The sequence below is a fragment of the Podarcis pityusensis genome (genome assembly GCF_964106645.2).
Source record: "Podarcis pityusensis genome assembly, chromosome: 6".
Classification (NCBI taxonomy): Eukaryota; Metazoa; Chordata; class Lepidosauria; order Squamata; family Lacertidae; genus Podarcis; species Podarcis pityusensis.
In genome coordinates this window covers 7,469,355-7,488,443 of record NC_138030.1, presented here as the reverse complement: position 1 = coordinate 7,488,443, position 19,089 = coordinate 7,469,355, and the positions used below count along the sequence as shown (strand labels likewise).

Genomic DNA, 19,089 nt, shown 5'->3' with positions numbered 1-19,089 from the left:
AACCTCTCACTGTGCTTGGTTATGCTTTTAAAATAAAATCTTACATTAATTATGGGGAACTGCTAATGCACTGAAACGCAGTCCCTGAAAGCCCATTACTCATAATGAAAAGGAACTTTTTTCCCCCACACAAACCTCCTGGTGTAATGGAAAACAAACAAGTCTCTAAGGACAGAGGCAGACCCACCCACCCCCCACCCCACCCCGCTGTGTTAAGGTTTTCCTTCAGCCAGGGACCTGTTTTCCAAATCAAGAGGCTGCAACATGCAGGGGAATTTCTACAGGGGAACAAGTGCAGTTCGGAACTGGAAAGGAGGTGGGGCAATGGCAGGCATTTGCAGCTGATTCAGGAGCATGGCTCCATCTATACAAAGTCACAGAATCCTAGAACTCGAAGGGACCGCAAAGGTCATCTAGTCCAACCCCCTGAATTGCAGAAATCTTTTACCCAATGTGTGGCTCAAGCCCACTATGGGTGTAGCCTGGGAGGCAGGGAGCAGCTGCCCCCCCCAAAAAAATCAAGTCAATAAATAAAAATATCTAAAAGCAGAAATAATCAGAATATTTTAAATGCTCGCTGACGTCACTTGGGCGATGTTGTGTCTCATTCTAGCGACGCAACTGACAATCTGGCTGAGTGACAGGCAGTGATGGATTTACGTACAAGCTAAACAAGCTATAGCTTAGGGGCCCACTCTCTTGGGGGGCCCGGAAAAAAATCTGGATGTACATCCAATATAAGATGTACAAAAACAAATAAAATAAAACCTACATACAGCAACAGTGTTTTGTGTTGTGTAGGCTCCTATGATGTAAGTCATGGGCTCCGCCTGCTAGCCTGCTCCCTAAAAGATCACTGGTTTGCTCCTTTCTATATATAGGGTGCCTACATTCTCCATGTGCAAATGGCTTCAGATACCTATTAGGTCCATAAATTACCATACAGCGTATATTCAACACAAAAAAAGTGACAATTTGTTGTTGACAAAAGACAGATAGACATATAAAGGGCCCCATTATCTTCAGTAGCTTAGGGCCTCATCAAACTTAATTCTGGTCCTGCATAACTCCATACCCTCCAACATTTCTCCAATGAAAATAGGGATGTCCTAAGGAAAAGTGGGACATTCTGGTATCAAATCAGAAACCAGGATGACTTCTGTAAATCCAGGAATGTCCCTGGAAAATAGGGTCACTTGGAGGGTCTGCAAAAAGGGTTTGCAGAAACTAACCTACCATGCAAAGGTTACATTTACATTGGCCCATCCTCTTTTGCCCGTGGCCCCAACTTGCTGTCATGCGGCCCTCAGAAGGTTTCATAGAAGAGTATGAAGCCCTTAAGCTGAAAAAGTCTCCCCATCCCTGACATAAGGAAAGGGAGAGGAAATCTATGCAGGATCTATGCTTTAGTGTGCTTTAGTGTGTTGCTACCGGGTGGCGCTGTGGGTTAATTCACAGAGCCTAGGACTTGCCAATCGGAAGGTCGGTGGTTCGAATCCCTGCAACGGGTGAGCTCCTGTTGCTCGGTCCTTGCTCCTGCCCACCTAGCAGTTCGAAAGCATGTCGAAGTGCAAGTAGATAAATAGGGACTGCTCCGGCGGGAAGGTAAACAGCATTTCCGTGCGCTGCTCTGGTCCGCCAGAAGCAGCTTAGTCATGCTGGCCACATGACCCAGAAGCTGTACAAAGGCTCCCTTGGCCAGTAAAGCGAGATGAGCCCCGCAACCCCAGAGTCGGTCACGACTGGACCTAATGGTCAGGGGTCCCTTTACCTTTACCCGAAACGGTGTATTTAAAAGATGAACAATTAAGTGCAAAAGCTTCTGGCACCTTCCGGTATCCTGCTCCAGCCAATATTAGGGCGAAACAACATTTTGCCAAACAAATTTCAGGATGTTGCCATATTGCATGTTTCCTTCTACACATCACTGGCTGGCTGTCATTTAAGGGTGTTTGTGTGTGTGTGTAGGAAAACGCACAATATGACAACACCTCAAGGATTAAGCGAAGCTGAGAGAAAAGATGCAACATGGATGGCATTGCTCCTGCTAGGTTTATATATACATATATAAATCATGCCTTCGAGATCTACTCAAAGTGCACAGCAAATGAATTTTGCTCTTGGCTCTGAAATGCTTTACATAATATAAAATGTTGGCTGCTTTCGGTTTCACCTTCTTGCAAAATCTCTCTCATAGGGCTGCATCTCTCTGCACAACATCTCAGGGAACATTTTAGTTCTCTCTCTACCATCATTCTACTAAGGATTCCCCTGAATTTTACTTGCATTTTGGAGAAGCACTATCTGACTTTTCTTTTTGCTCTCACCAACTGCTAGTACTGTCAGTTCCCTTCAGGAGGACTAATTCCAAAGTACCAGCACATTACCGTAGCTTATCACAACTCTTAAAAACCACAATTTTATCCTGAATATTCAAAGAGACTGTGGGAAATGATTCTAATAATCATATTGCGTGCAAAGTAACCCTAAGCATCATACAACCCAAGTTGTGAACCCAAGCTTATCTTCCTAATGCAGGTTGCAATTCAATACCTATTTACTTGGGAGTAAGTCCAATGTATTCAGTACATAGGATTGTGGTGGTAGCCTCTTGCCTCTGAATGGTGGGATACTTAACAGAGCTCTGGCATCTTAGAAACGAAAGACTGATGGTTTTAGGAGCTGGATTGGATTCCAAAAACGGACAAACAGATCACATTTTGCAATTGACAAACATCAATCACATTTCGCAAGCATCCTGTGGCATTCTAAATCAGCCTTGCACTGGCCAAGTCCACACTTAAGTGCAAAAAATAAAAGATGAGTCCACTGTCCAAAGCATGCAGAGGGAAGAATTAGTAGTTTAATAGCCCTAAGACAAGACACATGGCCGCAAAGTCTTTCAAGCTGATTTAACTGTCGCAGAGACAGACGGATAAGAGATGCTGCAGGAACTGGAATCTGGGATTCAGTCACCTGAGTTCCCACTCTCCATCAATGCCCAAATCTTGCTCATTGGTACTTGCAGTTAGGCAGTTAGGGGTCTTGTAGCTACAATGTGCGGAAGATTAGTGGTCTGTGACTGCATAGTAGAAGTACTGGAAAAGCCATGTTATGTTTTAAAGTGCCACTAATCCAGAGCTATGAAGGAGAAGCCCATTCACATGTATTCAGCCCAGCGGGTTTACGATATAATCAATATACGTACTTCCAAATTTGAATTATTTAATAATAAACTGGGAGACCCCAAGTTGCGAGGGATTAGAGCGGGGTTGGTGTTGTTGTTTTTCAGGGTTTGTTTTATTTTCCAGGGCAGTGTTTCCCCCAAATACCCATTCTCTTTTGTCACTATTAACCTTATTAGCTTGCTAAGAAAGACTCTGACTAAGGCAAGATTACACCTTGTGGTTTCCGCACTTGGTCTCATTGGGGAAACACAGAAGCAGGCGATGTCGGCTGGCCATCAGAGGACATTCTGGAGGGCCTCCCTTTGCACCTCTTAAGCAGATGAGTGGTCAGAACAGAAGGCAGCAGGGAAAAGAAAGAGACAGAAAAGAGAGAGGATGAGCCGTGCAGCTTTGGATTAGTTCAGTGCAAAGCGATTCCCGTGGTACCTAGAGTTTCCTGAGCAGCATCCACAAAGTGACTTTCTGGACGGATTGCTTTTACTGGAAATGAGGGGAGAGTAGAGAAATTAGACCAGAGGGCTCATGCCAAACAGGAAACTTTGATCAACTGCAGAAAGTGATGTGGAAGGGACACATTCATCGGGGATATTATGGAGCCAGGATGGGGGGGGTGGTTGTTTCGTTTTCCGTCAAAAGCAAAGCGCAGTAAAAGTGTGGCTTGGGGACAGCTTTGCAATAAAAAAAATAACTCTATAAACAGTCCCTTCTGCATCAGAAATGTCTTCCTCGGCCGCAGCATCTCTAACGGTACACAGACCCCTTGAAAATGTTTCTCAAATCAATTAGGGAAATTTTCATTGTAATTTCCCGCCTCCCAAATATTAATCCTGCCATTTTCCATGCTTGCTAAAAAACTGGCACTTTCCACCTCCCAACGCATTGGAGGGAGAAGCAGAGATACTTTCCCTTTTCTTTAAATCTATATTGTCAGGATTTGCTCTCAAGTTACTTTGAATTCTGCAGTTTCTCCCAGATATTAATTATCACCATTTCCCAATGCTTGCAAAGATCTACTTATTCGGCTAGCAAGACTAGCTTCCCGATGAATTCAACTGAATTATGTATTCCATCTCTGCTCTTATTTTGCCATTTTTATATGTCCCTTCTAAATATCAATTATTGGCGTTTTTCGCTGGCATTTGGCATCTTTTCTCCAATGTTTTAAACCAAGAGAAAAGCACTAGGCCTGAAAGGTGTGAATTTCACCCACAGAAAAGAACAAGGCAGAGGTGCTCATTGCGCTATCAATCAAATGAGCAGGTGCATTTATGCAGGAGCCACTATACATGACCCAGAGCTGCCACAGCTCAGCCATTATTGCTCCTTCTCTCTGTGGAAACGCGTGATTCTCTGTCTCTTATAACATCTGCTTTGGCCCAACGATCCACCTTCTTTTCTCTACTTTTCCACCCCAAATGAGCTGTTTTAATAAGTCAAGAGGGCACACCCTGAGAGCCGGCTCAGTACCATTAGCAACCTCTCGGCCACATTTAAAATGCAGAAGGGGGTAGCCTCTTTGGCTTGCGCTGGGGAGGGGGCAGGGAGGAAGGGTAACTTGAACTTGGCAGCGCAACGCTTCTGTTCCAGTACCAGAAGGGATGCTGAGCATCGCTCCTTCTGCTCAGCAACCTCCACTGCAAGTTCAAACGGAATCCGCCCTCTCTTTCTCGATAACACCCGGCTCCGTTTTCCTGGCAAAGCACCAGAGGTGTCTCTTCTTGAAAGAACAAGACCACTCATCAAATACAGTAGGGTAGGGGTTTCCTGGCACGGGGCCAGACTAACAGACACAGATTCTGCGAGTCTCCTGCAGGCACCCCCAATAATACAAGGGGTTTAAAAACAAACAGAAGGGTTGCCTCTGTCAGTTGACATTTTCATCAACAGCCCGACCACAAGTCCATCCGCAGCTCCTTCTGCCCCCAATCTCTGGAGGGAATAGTTAAAACCTTAATCTACAGCATCCCTTGCCAGGAACCAGAATTCTCTGATAAACACAACCCCATGTATCTCTATTAATTTTCCTATGCTGATGAGACTACCATTTGAAATGATTCAAACTACCTCAGATTATCACCAATTTGGCAGGGGCAGGATCAGTTGCCCTGTGGTGTTTCATCTCCCCACAAACGAACACACAATTTTTCATTATTATTAATTTAAATTGCACTTGATTTACTAAGCTGGGTTTAGCTAACATCGCGTCCTTCTAGAAGCTGTTGGACTACAACTCCCATCATCCCTGACTACCAACCATGCTGGCTGGGGATGATGGGAGTTGTAGTCCACTAACATCTGGACAGCACCATGTTGGCAACCCCTGCGCTAAAAGCAATCTGCCCCTATTGAAATGGATGGGGAAAGGGAAACTAACATATACTGAAGAATAGCCAGCCCAAGACATTTTGGCACCTGCAAAATGGCACCCATCTCACCACCAAGGAAGAAAGGGTGAGTGAAGATCTACATTGGGAAGATGGGAGGAAAAAAAGATCTATATGGGGATCTACTGCATCTATGGATCCTGCCGCCTAAGGCGGCTGCCTCATCTCGCCTCACGGGAGGGCTGGCTCTGCACTGAAAGATAAGTGGCGTCCATTCTGCCCCCAGCAATTTCTCAAAATAGGGCAAGGGAAATCTTAGCATTCTGCCTATATCACAAATTCAATTTATATGTGATCATATCACTTCAGGAGCACAGAAGTAGACCTTTCTATTTGGAGTGGGTGAGTGGTGATATTCTGTACATTTTCTACCTGTCTTAAGTTACTTAAGTCCATTGACTTCAATGGGTCTACTCCAAGTAAACTACCATGCACTGTTTTCGGAATGTGGTACTAATGTGATTAGGACGCGGGTGGCACTGTGGGTTAAACCACAGAGCCTAGGACTTGCCGATCAGAAGGTTGGCGGTTCAAATCCCCGCGATGGTAAATGGTGGTTCCGTGCGCTGCTCTGGTTCGCCAGAAGCGGCTTAGTCATGCTGGCCACATGACCCGGAAGCTGTATGCCGGCTCCCTCAGCCAGTAAAGCGAGATGAGCGCCGCAACCCCAGAGTCAGTCACAACTGGACCTAATGGTCAGGGGTCCCTTTACCTTTACTAATGTGATTAAGGTCAAAGACCAATGAAGAAATGCTAACCTGAACTCAATCCATTTTCGAACATACAGTGCGATCACAACTTGTATGCATTTAACATGTGCAATTTCAACTTTATGCATTTGAAGGTCGGCCGGTTGAAATCACACAAATAAAAGGCACGGAAGGTGGAGAGCTTAAAAGCTCTTTCTTCTTCTTTTTTTGCACAGGGTTTTCCCAGCATGGAAAGAGCTTTTAAGCTGTCAGATTTGCTTACTGGGGTCTGGGAGGCTCTCGCAAGATTTCAGATAGGCACCATAATAGTGGTGAGACCAGAAGAAACAATGAAGCCCGTGTGTTTCTTCAGGAAATGATAGGAAAAGGAGAGGAGAGCAGCAGTAGATGGTGCTGCTTGGGGCCAGGAGGAGCAGTGCAAGTCTGTGGGGGCGGGGAGCCAGGAGCGTCACAGCAGCATCCAAGCAACTTTGGGACCACACAGAAAGAGCTTGGGGGCTGCCTAAAGCCCCCAGTCTGCGGGTTGAGACCCCTGCTGTAAAGAAAAACCACCTGGGTGGACATTTTCAAGCACTCCTAGAGTGACAAGCTCCCTGTGCATGAAGTAATCAAATGGCAAGGTTAATAATAATAAGAAAAATAATTTATTTACACCCCATAAGTAAAAATAAACAGAGACTACAAAGAATAGTTCCAGTGCATCCCTCTTTGTAATGTGCAAGCATTCCCCATGCAGGGATTTTATTTTGTGAGGGGCCATCAGCACAGCCTTCCCCATTCTGAAATAATAATTTAATAATAATAATAATAATTTATTATTTATACCCCGCCCATCTGGCTAGGTTTCCCCAGCCACTCTGGGTTGCTTCCAACTGAATATTAAAAACAATACAGCATCAGACATTAAAAACTTCCCTAAACAGGGCCACCTTCAGTTGTCTTTTAAAAGTAGAATAGTTGTTTATTGCCTTGACATCTGCTGGGAGGGCGTTCCACAGGGCGGGCGCCACTCCCAAGAAGGCCCTCTGCCTGGTTCCCTGTAACCTCACTTCTCGCAGCGAGGGAACCGCCAGAAGGCCCTCGGTGCTGGACCTCAGTGTCTGGGCAGAACGATGGGGGTGGAGACGCTCCTTCAGGTATACAGGACTGAGGCCCTTTAGGGCTTTAAAGGTCAGCACCAACACTTTGAACTGTGCTCAGAATTAAGAAGCAAAGCCCTTTGTCACCTGTTATCATACCCATTGGGATATGAAGAAAGGCAAGGACACGTCTTTTGTTTGCTTTCTGGCTTTTAGCAGTACATCAGGGGTCGGCAACCTAAGGCTCACGAACCACAAGCGGCCCATGGGGGTTGTTTAACCAGCCCATGGACCCCCACTGCCCGCTCAGTCAGCTCCCGTGTGCCGCGCTAAACCGGCACGGAGCAGAGCGGGGACCACCTTCCGCGATGCTGGCCGGCTTCCCATTGGCTGAAGGAAGCTCCTGCAGCCAATAGGAAGCTGAGCACACCTCCTCCGTGCCAGAAATAGTGTTTGCGCATGCGTTTGCGCATGTGCGCGCACTCCAGCCCACCGTGGCGTCTGTGGGACCGTGAACAGGCCCAAGCCACAAAAACTTTGCCGCCCTCTGCACTATATGGTGAGTCCAGGGGGTTGAGAGTGTGTGTGTGAGCTAATGGACAGAATGCCACACGGTCAGTTTGCAATTTTTTTTGGTACAGAAAGTACTGGCTTAAAGTGTAGAGATCTTTCCTATTCTATTCGATTCAAGAGGGTTCTGGAAGCTTCTCTGTGTGATACAAGCTGGTGCAAGCTGGAAGTTTCTAGCTAACAACAAGCTTCTGTTCCGCCTAGAAACAAGCAGAAGGTTCCTGATGTTTTGGTTATTCCTTCAGAGAAGCTGAGTACAGCAGGTTTAAACTGGTTCTGTTATTGCTTTCACTCAAGGTTATGCTGACTATAATAATAGGAAGCAAAGATCCCCTGTGTTGTGAACAGGAAAATCTGGCAACCTTAAAGCAACACTTCACGCTAATAATTTGATTACAACACTTTACTAAATTGTAAATTGATTACTAAATTGTATCTTCATTCAAAGTCAAGTGGCATACAATTTATACAAGGTAACACCAACTAATGTAACTTAAGCAAATTTCCCATTTTTGGATGGTGTATCAAACGGAGAATAATTCAAGTTCAACATGCCTTCCAAATTAAGTATAAAGTCCCAACCACAGCACAGATGCACCTGGTTATATACACGACTTATTCACTGAATCAGTGAAAGCTGAACCATTTGCAACTTATGTACCTTCTCAGAACTCTTATTTGCTGAGGAACAAAGTCTGAAACAGTCGGTTATCCAGGAAGGACTGTCCTGCTACTGCCTCTGGAGCACCAACTTCTTTCAGCATGTTCACTGCTAAATATTTGAATAAGATACAATTTAGTAGCTATATAAAGTGTTGTAATCAAATTATTAGCCTGACGTGTTGCTTTTAAGTTGCCAGACTATAATAATAGGCCAGAAGGAGCCTGGATTTCACTGTCTGTCTCTCTTTCCTTCTGGTGTGGGGTTCTGTACATAGTATGCTTAGTGTTAAGGTTTTAGTCTTATTGTAAGTTTAAGTTAGGAACGCGGGTGGCGCTGTGGGTTAAACCACAGAGCCTAGGACTTGCCAATCAGAAGGTCGGCGGTTCGAATCCCCGCGATGGGGTGAGCTCCTGTTGCTCAGTCCCTGCTCCTGCCAACCTAGCAGTTCGAAAGCACGTCAAAGTGCAAGTAGATAAATAGGTGCCGCTCCGGTGGGAAGGTAAACGGCGTTTCCGTGCGCTGCTCTGGTTCGCCAGAAGCGGCTTAGTCATGCTGGCCACATGACCCGGAAGCTGTACGCCGGCTCCCTCGGCCAATAAAGCGAGATGAGCGCCGCAACCCCAGAGTCGGCCACGACTGGACCTAACGGTCAGGGGTCCCTTTACCTTTTTTAAGTTTAAGTTAAGTCTGCTGCAACTGGATTTCTTATGGACTCTGCCGATCCTGAAGATGTAATGGATTTGTGACCATTATGCTCATTTGCCTTCAGTAGTAGTAAATTCTGCTAGATGAAGAACTGATTGCCTCTGGTCTATTTTTTTGTTTTGGTTTGGTTTTTTGGAATCCTGCAACCTTTTTATGTTTTTAATCTGCTAACTACACATTGGGGTCTCCTTCAGATCAATATGAGTGGAATTCATGACACACACTTGGATGGAGTAAACCTGGGTACAAAAGTCTAGTGAGTCATGATGAAGCTCACTGGATGGCCCTGGGCTGGTTCAACTTCTCTTGGCTTGGCCTCTATCACAGGGTTCATGTGAGGACAACAGAGGAAAGAGGAGAGGAGAGGAGGAAGCTAAACTTCTTGGAGGAAAGGTGAGATAAATCCACAGTCAATAAATAAAGCACAAAAACTACCAGACTGGAAAAAGGTAGGTCAGGGAATAGCTCTACCATCCCTAGGAGCTGTTTGAAGCGCATCCACCCACAAGCTCAGTCTGGCACATTGACAACAGCGGTTTTCTATGCTTAACTTCCCCCAGGTTGCTAACTCACTGGAGAATCCAGGCGAGTGGGATGTCCACAACCCCACCACCAGGGCAGAAAGGGAGCAGTTAAGAAGCCTGAATTGGGTCCATTGTTGTCACACGAGGGCTGGATTTTCTGGATCCTGTGCTGGCGCAGTCCCTCATCCCCCAGATCAGGGTGTTTCTGTTGGCTAGTGCCAACAGGAATGTCACTGGTGGTAGCTTCCACCCAACATTTCAGCGAGCACATTGCATGCTTCTTGTTAGAAGAGCTTCTCCACCAATGGTGGAGTTTTTCCAACAGTGGAGGCCAGCAGAGCTGGGCAAGGCTAGGGCAGAAGGACATCACCCCAACTTCCTCCAGCACAGCAGATCCGGGACTTGGATTGTTCTGCCAATTTTGAGATGAGCAACTGAATATTGTTAGTATAAAGGGGTTGGAGAGGAAAACACATGAACTCCTCGGAGGAATTGCCAGATATACAGCTAATAAATGAATGAATTTGTCATCATGCTAGTCTTGTAGCTGGAACATACAGGCATCTGTTGCAAACTGTTGCTTGACATTATTAAATCACCTGCAAATATTGAATGTCTGTGTCAGAAAGCCAACCTAGACATTAACGCAGACAACATTTCCCTCGTAATGTCCGGGGTGGTGGTGCATGGTGTCATATTGTCAGGTTCAGTTCCCCCACCCCTGAATGAAACCAATGAATCAGAGCAGGAAAGGGAAAACCATGAACCCAATGCAACAATACCCTGCATTTCTTTTAACTAAGCATTGCTGGAGAAACAGAGGTTGATATACTCACATAGCATCTAGTTAGGCCCACAGATTTCTCTGAAACTGTTCTCTCCTAACAGTTGTACGAATATTTAGTATTCCCAGAGATTCAAACCCAGGTGAGTAACCAACTGATTAGCTAGGTTTTGCTGCAGTTTTATCTGTGTTCCAAAATCCTATATCAGAACTGAACAAAATCTCTAACCAGAGTCAGTAGCTAAGAGCGATATTTAACTAAGCTTTCCTCAAAGTAGACCCATTGAAATTAATGACTGAGTTAGGTCCATGAGTTTCAGAGGGTCTAAGAAAAAAATAGTTGAATGCCACCCAAAATATTCAGGATTATAAACTGTACCAGCACCATATGAACCCAGAATTGCACAGTTCCTGCAAGACTAACTTTTTAGGAGCTATTGCAAGATTTGCAAAGTAAAGAAATGGAGTACAGTGTTAACATCTCATGTGGGAACAATGTTATGTCTCAAAGCTCAACATGTACCCATCAGATGAACCTACAAAATGGATTTTCCTCTTCAACATCATGCCAGCTGCTATTGTGCACCAAGCTGTCTTAAAACTAAAGCACACTTTCAGCCTGTAGATATCTGCCTGGCAGAACACACGCTTTCTTGATTAAGAATCAAATCTGAAAACATTGTAAATAAGCTACAATGTGGTTTCCAGATGCTATTTGACTACAACTCCCATCAGCCCCTGCCAGCACAGTCACGGGTCAAGGGTGATAGGAACTGAAGCCTTTATGGAGGCCACCATGTTGCCTAACCTTGATCTATGGACTTTGGTGATTCTGCAACATACCTGACAGATCTAACACTCGCAGAAACTATAAATCACCATTGGTTGCAATGCATAAATAGCATCACAGCAACTAAAGTGCCCTTCTGCAAGCCTGACAAGTAGAAAACTCCTCTACCTGACTTTGCTATGGAGACGATGGCACCACCTCTGCTTGGTCCCTAGCCCAAAAGGTTACTAGCAGGGAGGCAATCCATGCTTCCTCCATCCTCCATCAGTGCTACAGAAGTAGCAGCAGTTAAGCATCAGTTAACCTTACCAGCAAAGCTGCACCAGAAGATGCTCAGGTGCCAGGTGTGACTGAAGCCAACAGAGGAGCAGCATCATGCCTGACCCTCGGCAATGCAGTGAGTCCCAGCTTCCACAATCATAAATGTGGAAATCCCAAGTCGCGTGTTTTTAAGCGCTATGGGGAATGTACGTTGTTTTTTATTGACCTGTACTAGCCAGTTTTCTCTACAAAAGGGGCTGGTACATTTTCCTCTTTCTCTCTCTGCCACGGTGGGGATCTACTTGCTGTAAAACAATGATGTGCGACAAATGTTGGTGGGTACATGAATATCCTTTCTTTCATTGCTGCCGTGACCAAAAGAAAGGCAGAAATACAGGTGAGGGGAAAAGGGAACGTGGAGAATGACCACACCTCTTTATCACACAATTCGGGAAAGGCAAGTTGAAAGGGGCTGTGTTAAGACTGCATCCACCCCTTTCGTTTTCCACATGGGGATAACAGCTCTTTCCCAGGTTTTTCAATCCATTTCTGATGGATCTACATGCCACATCTCAGCCTTGGTTCTGATGCTGCCGCAGCAAACCCACTCCACAGACTCCGCTCGGTCAAATGGCGTGTTGCCATTGGAAAGAAGGAAACATAATCAAGGGGCCATCTTTACGGGTATTTACAAGGCATGCGGACATCATCGGTCTCATCATTGCAAGCACGTTGGAGGTTTACAATGTTTATTTGAATGGCTCTCAGCTCCTTGTCGCCACGAGCATCAACACGCATGACACAGAGGAACAGAAACTCGGAGAAAGGGGGAGAGAGAGATAGATAGAGAGTAGTGAGAATGCATGGGGATGGACTCTCTGAAAACATACAGACCTTGGAGACGGCTCAGGCTGCTGCTCTTTCCTTAAAACAGAAGCAAAAGTACATTAGCAGTGGAGTCAGGCGAAAGAGGGAGAAGGGTATTCACAGTTGAAGACAAGGAGGACAGGATCAAACAGAAGGTGGCGACAAGGCAGGGGGAGGAAAAGTATGGGGCACACAGAGATTCTCAACGTAGAAGCAGCTTGTCAGGTGTGGCAGAGTGGTTTTGATAGCTTTCCGGCAGGTGGATTACTCTTGCTTACCGTGAGGGAGAGAAGGAGGAGCGAGGCAGCAGGAAAGCTGGTGTGGTGCAGATGCAACGGCAGGTGCACCAGAATTGGTTCTGCTCCTGCGTTTGCACCACACCAACTTCCCCGCCACTTTGCCCTTCCTCTTCTCTCCCCCACCCCAAGTAGGCAACAGGCAGCCATCTGCCTGGAAATTGGTATTGTGGCTCCACTCCACCCAGCGAGCCCCTACATACGCACAAAACAAGGCTGAAACAAAAAGATTGAAGCACATTTCAGAATCGGACTCTTTGAACCATGGGGTTGGATCAAGGTGACTGTTTTTTTAAAAAACGGAGTCATGCTCCTTCTCAGTATACCAGTCTCGAAACATCACACAGGGAGATGTTCCCTCTAACTTTCACGCTTTCATGTAACCTGTTTCCACAGCTTGAAAATAGCTCCGTTTAAGACTGATCCACATTTCTGTGTGATGCACTTGCAACATATAAACTTCGCTCCCCCAACAAAGTCACACAGAAAAAGAGGGTAATCCATCAATTTATGGACCAGACAGGCAGAGCAACACTTAACATGTTAGAGGTGACCTCGTCTGCATTACACAGTCTTGTGGACTAAATCGAGAAGACATTGTCAAGGCCACAGTCACTTCAGGGTAATTTCTGCTCCCCCCTCTTAAAAAGAGGATAGAATTTGTAAAGTCTTAGAATAAAACTTTCAAGAAATCTTTGGTGAAAGAGGGCAGGTGACATAAGAGAAATAAACACCCCCAAATCACCCTGCACAAAAACAGAAATTGCTTCAAGCAATGAAGGAAGGCCAAAGGAGAGAATAGTCAAAAACTAATTTCAAACAGAGAATATATTATAGAAAATAAAAATTCTCAATGCATATTGCCAATGTATTTTCTTCAATGGCGATAGTTCTATACAGTTTCCTGTTTCAACCAAGAGCTGCCAAGAGTTCTGGTTTTCAAGTGGAATGCCTCTCAGGGAATGCCAGGAGAATCACAGAGCTAGGCTGCCCTTGGTGGGAAAAACACATTGGGGGAAAACACATTATTTCAACTAATTATTAATTTGGCACCTGCTGAAGTTTGTTTCTAGTCTTAAAAAAAACAAAAAACAATTATACTCTCCTTTCTTCTTTTTATTTTCCTAGTTGAGGCAACTCTCTTAGCAATGTTGTAATAGACATTGGCAGGAAAATAAAACTTTTCCATAATGCATTATTATTTCGGCTTCCTGAACTTTCCTGAAGAACCAGCTTAATAAACTGTACCTCATAACTAAAGTCTTTGTTGCTACAATCTCGTGGAAGTATATTAATATTAAAACATGAGTTATATCCACGCTTCTTCTTTTTTAAGAAGCCGGCTGCTCTTTACCCCTTGCAATCTGTTTTTACCTAAGCTATATTTCTGTCAAGTCAGTGTTTTGAAGCCACAAGCAAGGTCAGCCATGAACTTGCAGCACATTTGCAAACTCAGGAAAAGTAACATATGGTTCACATATGGAGGTCAAGAGAAAGAAACTCAGTCATGGCCTAAAAGTCATAGGATTTATTTTGAAATTCTTCAGACGCTGGGAAATGAATATTATTTCCAGGTCATGGCTGGGGAATTTTTGTAAAGTCAATAGACCATGGTTTAAAGTGTATTCATTTTAGGTCTTTTCTTTGTTGGAATCATATGGAGGGAATTTAGATAGCAGCTAAGTTCTTCCACCAGAACCTCCCTGGCTCTTCAGTCAGAATGAAAACACAATTCTGCATTTTAACCTCTCCTCTTTGGGATAGCTCAGAAAGATCATGGGGGCACGAGATTATTTTAAATTAAGAAATGCATGTTCCCTAGACTCCCTTAGAAAACACTTGACATGTTTTTACTGGTGTTTTTGTATAGGTCTGACACAGTGCTTTGCTTCCAGCAGGTGGAAAAGGTGCTGGTACTCTGGATGGCTGCCCTGGGCACAAAAATTCCTCGGGGGGGCGGGGGGAATTACGTGTAAAACAATTTCACGTTTTACAGGAACTTCATTAAAATCTTGACATATAGTTATTACATGATGTGTGATGATTAAAAATACATTAAAATGTCACACATTAAAAACTTCCCTGAATAGGGCTGCCTTCAGATGTCTTCTAAATGTCAAGTAGTTGTTTATCTCTATGACATCTGATGGGAGGGCGTTCCACAGGGCGGGCGCCACTACCGAGAAGGCCCTCTGCCTTGATTCCCTGTATCTTTGCTTCTCGCAATGAGGGAACCGCCAGAAGGCCCTCAGAGCTGGACCTCAGTGTCCGGGCAGAACAATGGGGGTGGAGACGCTCCTTCAGGTAGCGTCACAGACACATTGTGATTCGTGATACGTCGCCATGTCAAATATCATGAAACCATTAGAACGATGTGGACTTCAAACCAATTTTGGACGACGTATCAATACATCACCCAGTCCTAACTAACACACACACACACATTGCATGTTCACATAACACATATAAAGGGTGCCTGTGGAAGGAACCTAGTGTTGTCTATGAGATTTTCTTTGGGGGCGTGGGCTGGATCCACGACCATCTAACTCACCTGAAAGTCAGTCCAGATTTGCTCTTCAGGTTCCTCAGGAGCTCCAGCTGGTTCAAAGGTGGGATGAGCCTAAAATGGAAGAAGGAGAAATGAGAGGAGGAAAACTCAGACTGAGACAAGAAGCCAAGCGTTTCAACTTCTTGCTGTGGAAACCGCTTCCCTCCCCTGCAATTCTGCCTTGCACATACAGAAGGAGAGGAACGGCTTTTAATAGCTTAGACACCCCGAAAGAAGGTGGGGATGAGATAAAAATAGCAAAATGCGGATGGGGAAGGCTGTTCCCCTAATCTCTTGGCTTTAAACTCATGGAGATAGGAGGAGGACCAAAAGGATTAGTTAAACCTGAGCACAGCAGTCAGCAGTGTGTCACACTGTTGTTTCTCAGGAGGCAAGGCTGACAGCAAAGCTTTTCCACCCTGTCCTCAGTTTTCAGAGCCTTCCCTTTACATGACGGTCGCCTCAGAGGTCCATCTGGCCTCTGGAGCTTCCTTCCACATAAGCCTCATAATCTCTTCCTTGGACACCACGGCTGACAGCAAAGCTTATCTAGGAGGAAGACCCAGGAATCTAAGGAAGATCTTTAGTGTAAAGAGAATGCCATAAAAAGCAGTGATGTACGGGGAGTTTGGCAAAGTATCACAACAGGGTTTTAATCCTGGTGGTATCCATGGGATTGAGTGGGGTGAAGAAAAGAGTCTTCAAGTGTCAAGGGAGGAACCCACAGAATCCTCAAATCATATTTTTATGAGATCTGGCTTCTACATTAAAATAGGGTTTCCATCTATCAGGGCTAGGTATCAGCTGTAGTTTTCCCTGCACTCTTCTTCAGAGCTCTGAGGGCCGAACTACATGTTACACTTAACACAACGGTGTGTTTTTTACTAAACACTATCCCCATGTGTTATGTGGGTGGGGTGGGGGGAAGCATTTTCTTCCTGATCATAGCTGGGGAGGGAGAGATTAAGCCTCACCTCTTCCCATGCTGCAATCAGAATAACAATGGGGGCTTCCTTCACCCCAAATCAAGGGGAAACAGAAGACAGATCTGCATTCCCCTATGAGGAAAGGCTACAAGACTGGAGCTTCAGGATTTGAGTGGGGAAATTAAAATAAAGGGAGACATGATTAAGGAGAATTATGCATTGTGTGGAGAAAGAGGGTAGATATTTTTCTACTTCTCTCACAACACTAGATATAGTAAAGGTAAAGGTAAAGAGACCCCTGACCATTAGGTCCAGTCGTGACCGACTCTGGGGTTGCGGCGCTCATCTCGCTTTATTGGCCGAGGGAGCCAGCATACAGCTTCCGGGTCATGTGGCCAGCATGACTAAGCCGCTTCTGGCGAACCAGAGCAGTGCATGGAAATGCCATTTACCTTCCTGCCAGAGCGGTACCTAATTATCTACTTGCACTTTGACGTGCTTTTGAACTGCTAGGTTGGCAGGAGCAGGGACCGAGCAACAGGAGCTCACCCCGTCACGGGGATTCGAACCACCGACCTTCTGATCGGCAAGTCCTAGGCTCTGTGGTTTAACCCACAGCGCCACCGGCAATGACCACCAAATCAGATTGTTCTAAAGGGGGGTTAGACCAATGCATTTGATAAGGCTATCAAAGGCTAGATGTCATGATGTCTCTATGCTGCCTCTACAATCTAGCAGTTGCTATGGGGTAATTGCAGGAGAGGACTGTGTTTATTCATGTCCTGCTTGTGGGCTTTGCAGAGGCCGAAATTCAAGCAGCAAATCCAAAAACAAAACGTTGGACTAGATACTCTAACCACTACACCACACTGCCTTCCTAGAGTACTTCTGCTATGGGGCAGCTCTGTAAATTAAGTTGGTAAATAAATATGGGGAAAGCAGAATGCCCCTTAGAGAAGGATCTGAAATATTTTCCTGGAAGCTTGAACTCGTTTTATTCTGGGTGGTTTTATGGGATGTTTCAATGTGTTGTCAACCGCTTTGAGATGTTTTCTTTACAATCTAAAGCAGTATAGAAATGAAAATAATAATAATAATAATAATAATAATAATAATAATAATAATAATACTGTAATGTCTTTGGCCCAGTCCAGCAGCCCTCTTCTTATATTTTTACAAGTGCTTAATCTGTAGTTTGACTCTTAATGTAATGAACAGAAACTCCTGCCTTGAAACTAGAAAATATGGGCTGTAGTGGCCTTGGCAACTGGTGGTTGCCAAGCAACAGAGCCCGAGGCCTTCCTTCTTACTGGCAGCACTGGATCTTTACTGGTGGTTGCTGGGCTACATAGTTGGACTGAAGTCCTGTCTCCCCGCTTCTGCTTGTTGCTAATAAAACTAATTCTGGCCATAATCAGGGCAAAACAGGTTCTAGAAACATGGATATATGGCCACAAGTGTAGACTGGAATCCAGTATTAGTAATACAGTATACCCAGTGCTACATTTTTCTAGAAAAAGAGGTGCCGGAACTCACCATGAACACCTCCATCATTCTCTTAGAATAGCAATGGTGCCCAAACTGAGTTCGGTGAGTTCCGGCTGAAAAAAAAGCCCTGAGTATACATTATTTTCAGGCAGAAATTAATTAGGAAGGGTTTGAGGAGCAGTTCTCAAGGAGATTTTTTCTTTTCTTTTTTTGCTTCGGTTCCCTTGCAAAAATGCCCATGTTCACCATTCCCAATATTGATTTTATTGTGCAGACCAAAACATTGAAAGTATCAAATTTGCCAAGTTGGACGTTATTGCCTTATATAACTCAAGGCTTTGATGCATCCCTCAAAAAATAATGTGGGAAGAGAGACAACATGCCCAAGAACTCTCTTGTTTTTAATTTAGCCTGGACAGCTCTGTTGTTGCATGCTTGGACTCAGTGATATTTTAATATCCTCTCTTTTAATATCCTTGTTGGAAAGGAGCATGCTTCACTTAAACAGCTAGGCACAGAGATTTAAACCATCAGGATGAAAACACAGCGCATGCAGCCCAACACAATCAAGTCTTCGGATTCCTGCCTGGTTCATTGACTTCATTACGCACATCACTCATGGGAAGCTAAAAGTCGTCATTAAGATGGACAATCTGCTCTTCTGCTGCAGTAGCATGTAAAATAGGAGGATACCAGTTGCTCACTGCCCATAGCAAAAGGGAAAGACAGGTGGCTAATTACTGAGAAGCACACACATCATTAAGGCAAGGTCAGTAACGCTGGGCCATGCCTCGAAGCGGTCAGCTAACGATACCGGACACAAAAACACAAGAATGGGCTGAACGAAACAATACACAACTCCCACAAAATGCACGCGTGCACACACCACGAAGGGTTAATTTTATTTGTTACACATGAAGCAGTTCCAAGGGCAGGGGAGCAGGGGGAAAGAGAGAGGGGACTGGGTGGAGGAGATCAGCTCAAGGAAACAGTTCAGAGTGGAGACAGGTTAAGTGAAGGGATGGAAGTCAGAGCCAGGTGGAAGTATTTTGAAGACCATTTGTACAATGTCAGTAGGAAGCTGCCTTCTACTCCTGTGCATATATTTTGTGGGATGAGCACAGCTACTTACCCTTTTTACAGCAGGGAAAACAATGCAGAGAGAGGAACAAGGCTGCTCCTGGCAGATGGAAGTGGTTAAAATGGTGCAATGCTCATCAACTGTTGCGGCACAACCTACGAACGGGTTGTGGCCTTACCTAAAGTGAGTTGCTCCAATGAAGCCACTAACATCTACCAGAGGGA

At 44.9% G+C, this 19,089-nt stretch overlaps 1 protein-coding gene across 10 annotated transcripts in view; it reads right to left on the bottom strand.

The window, feature by feature from the left end:
• KCNQ2 (potassium voltage-gated channel subfamily Q member 2) overlaps positions 1-19,089 on the bottom strand; it is a 142,485-nt gene that overhangs the window by 29,146 nt on the left and 94,250 nt on the right. For 6 of the 10 annotated variants that reach the window (XM_081011104.1, XM_081011107.1, XM_081011103.1 and 3 more), the window contains 3 exons: positions 15,374-15,442; positions 12,554-12,583; positions 3,615-3,668 (listed from right to left, as the gene is read on the bottom strand). In XM_081011104.1, the coding sequence (XP_080867230.1) occupies positions 3,615-3,668; positions 12,554-12,583; positions 15,374-15,442 (153 nt within the window). The remainder of the gene's footprint in view (positions 1-3,614; positions 3,669-12,553; positions 12,584-15,373; positions 15,443-19,089) is intronic. The other 4 variants (XM_081011108.1, XM_081011112.1, XM_081011113.1 and 1 more) reach the window with 2 other exon arrangements.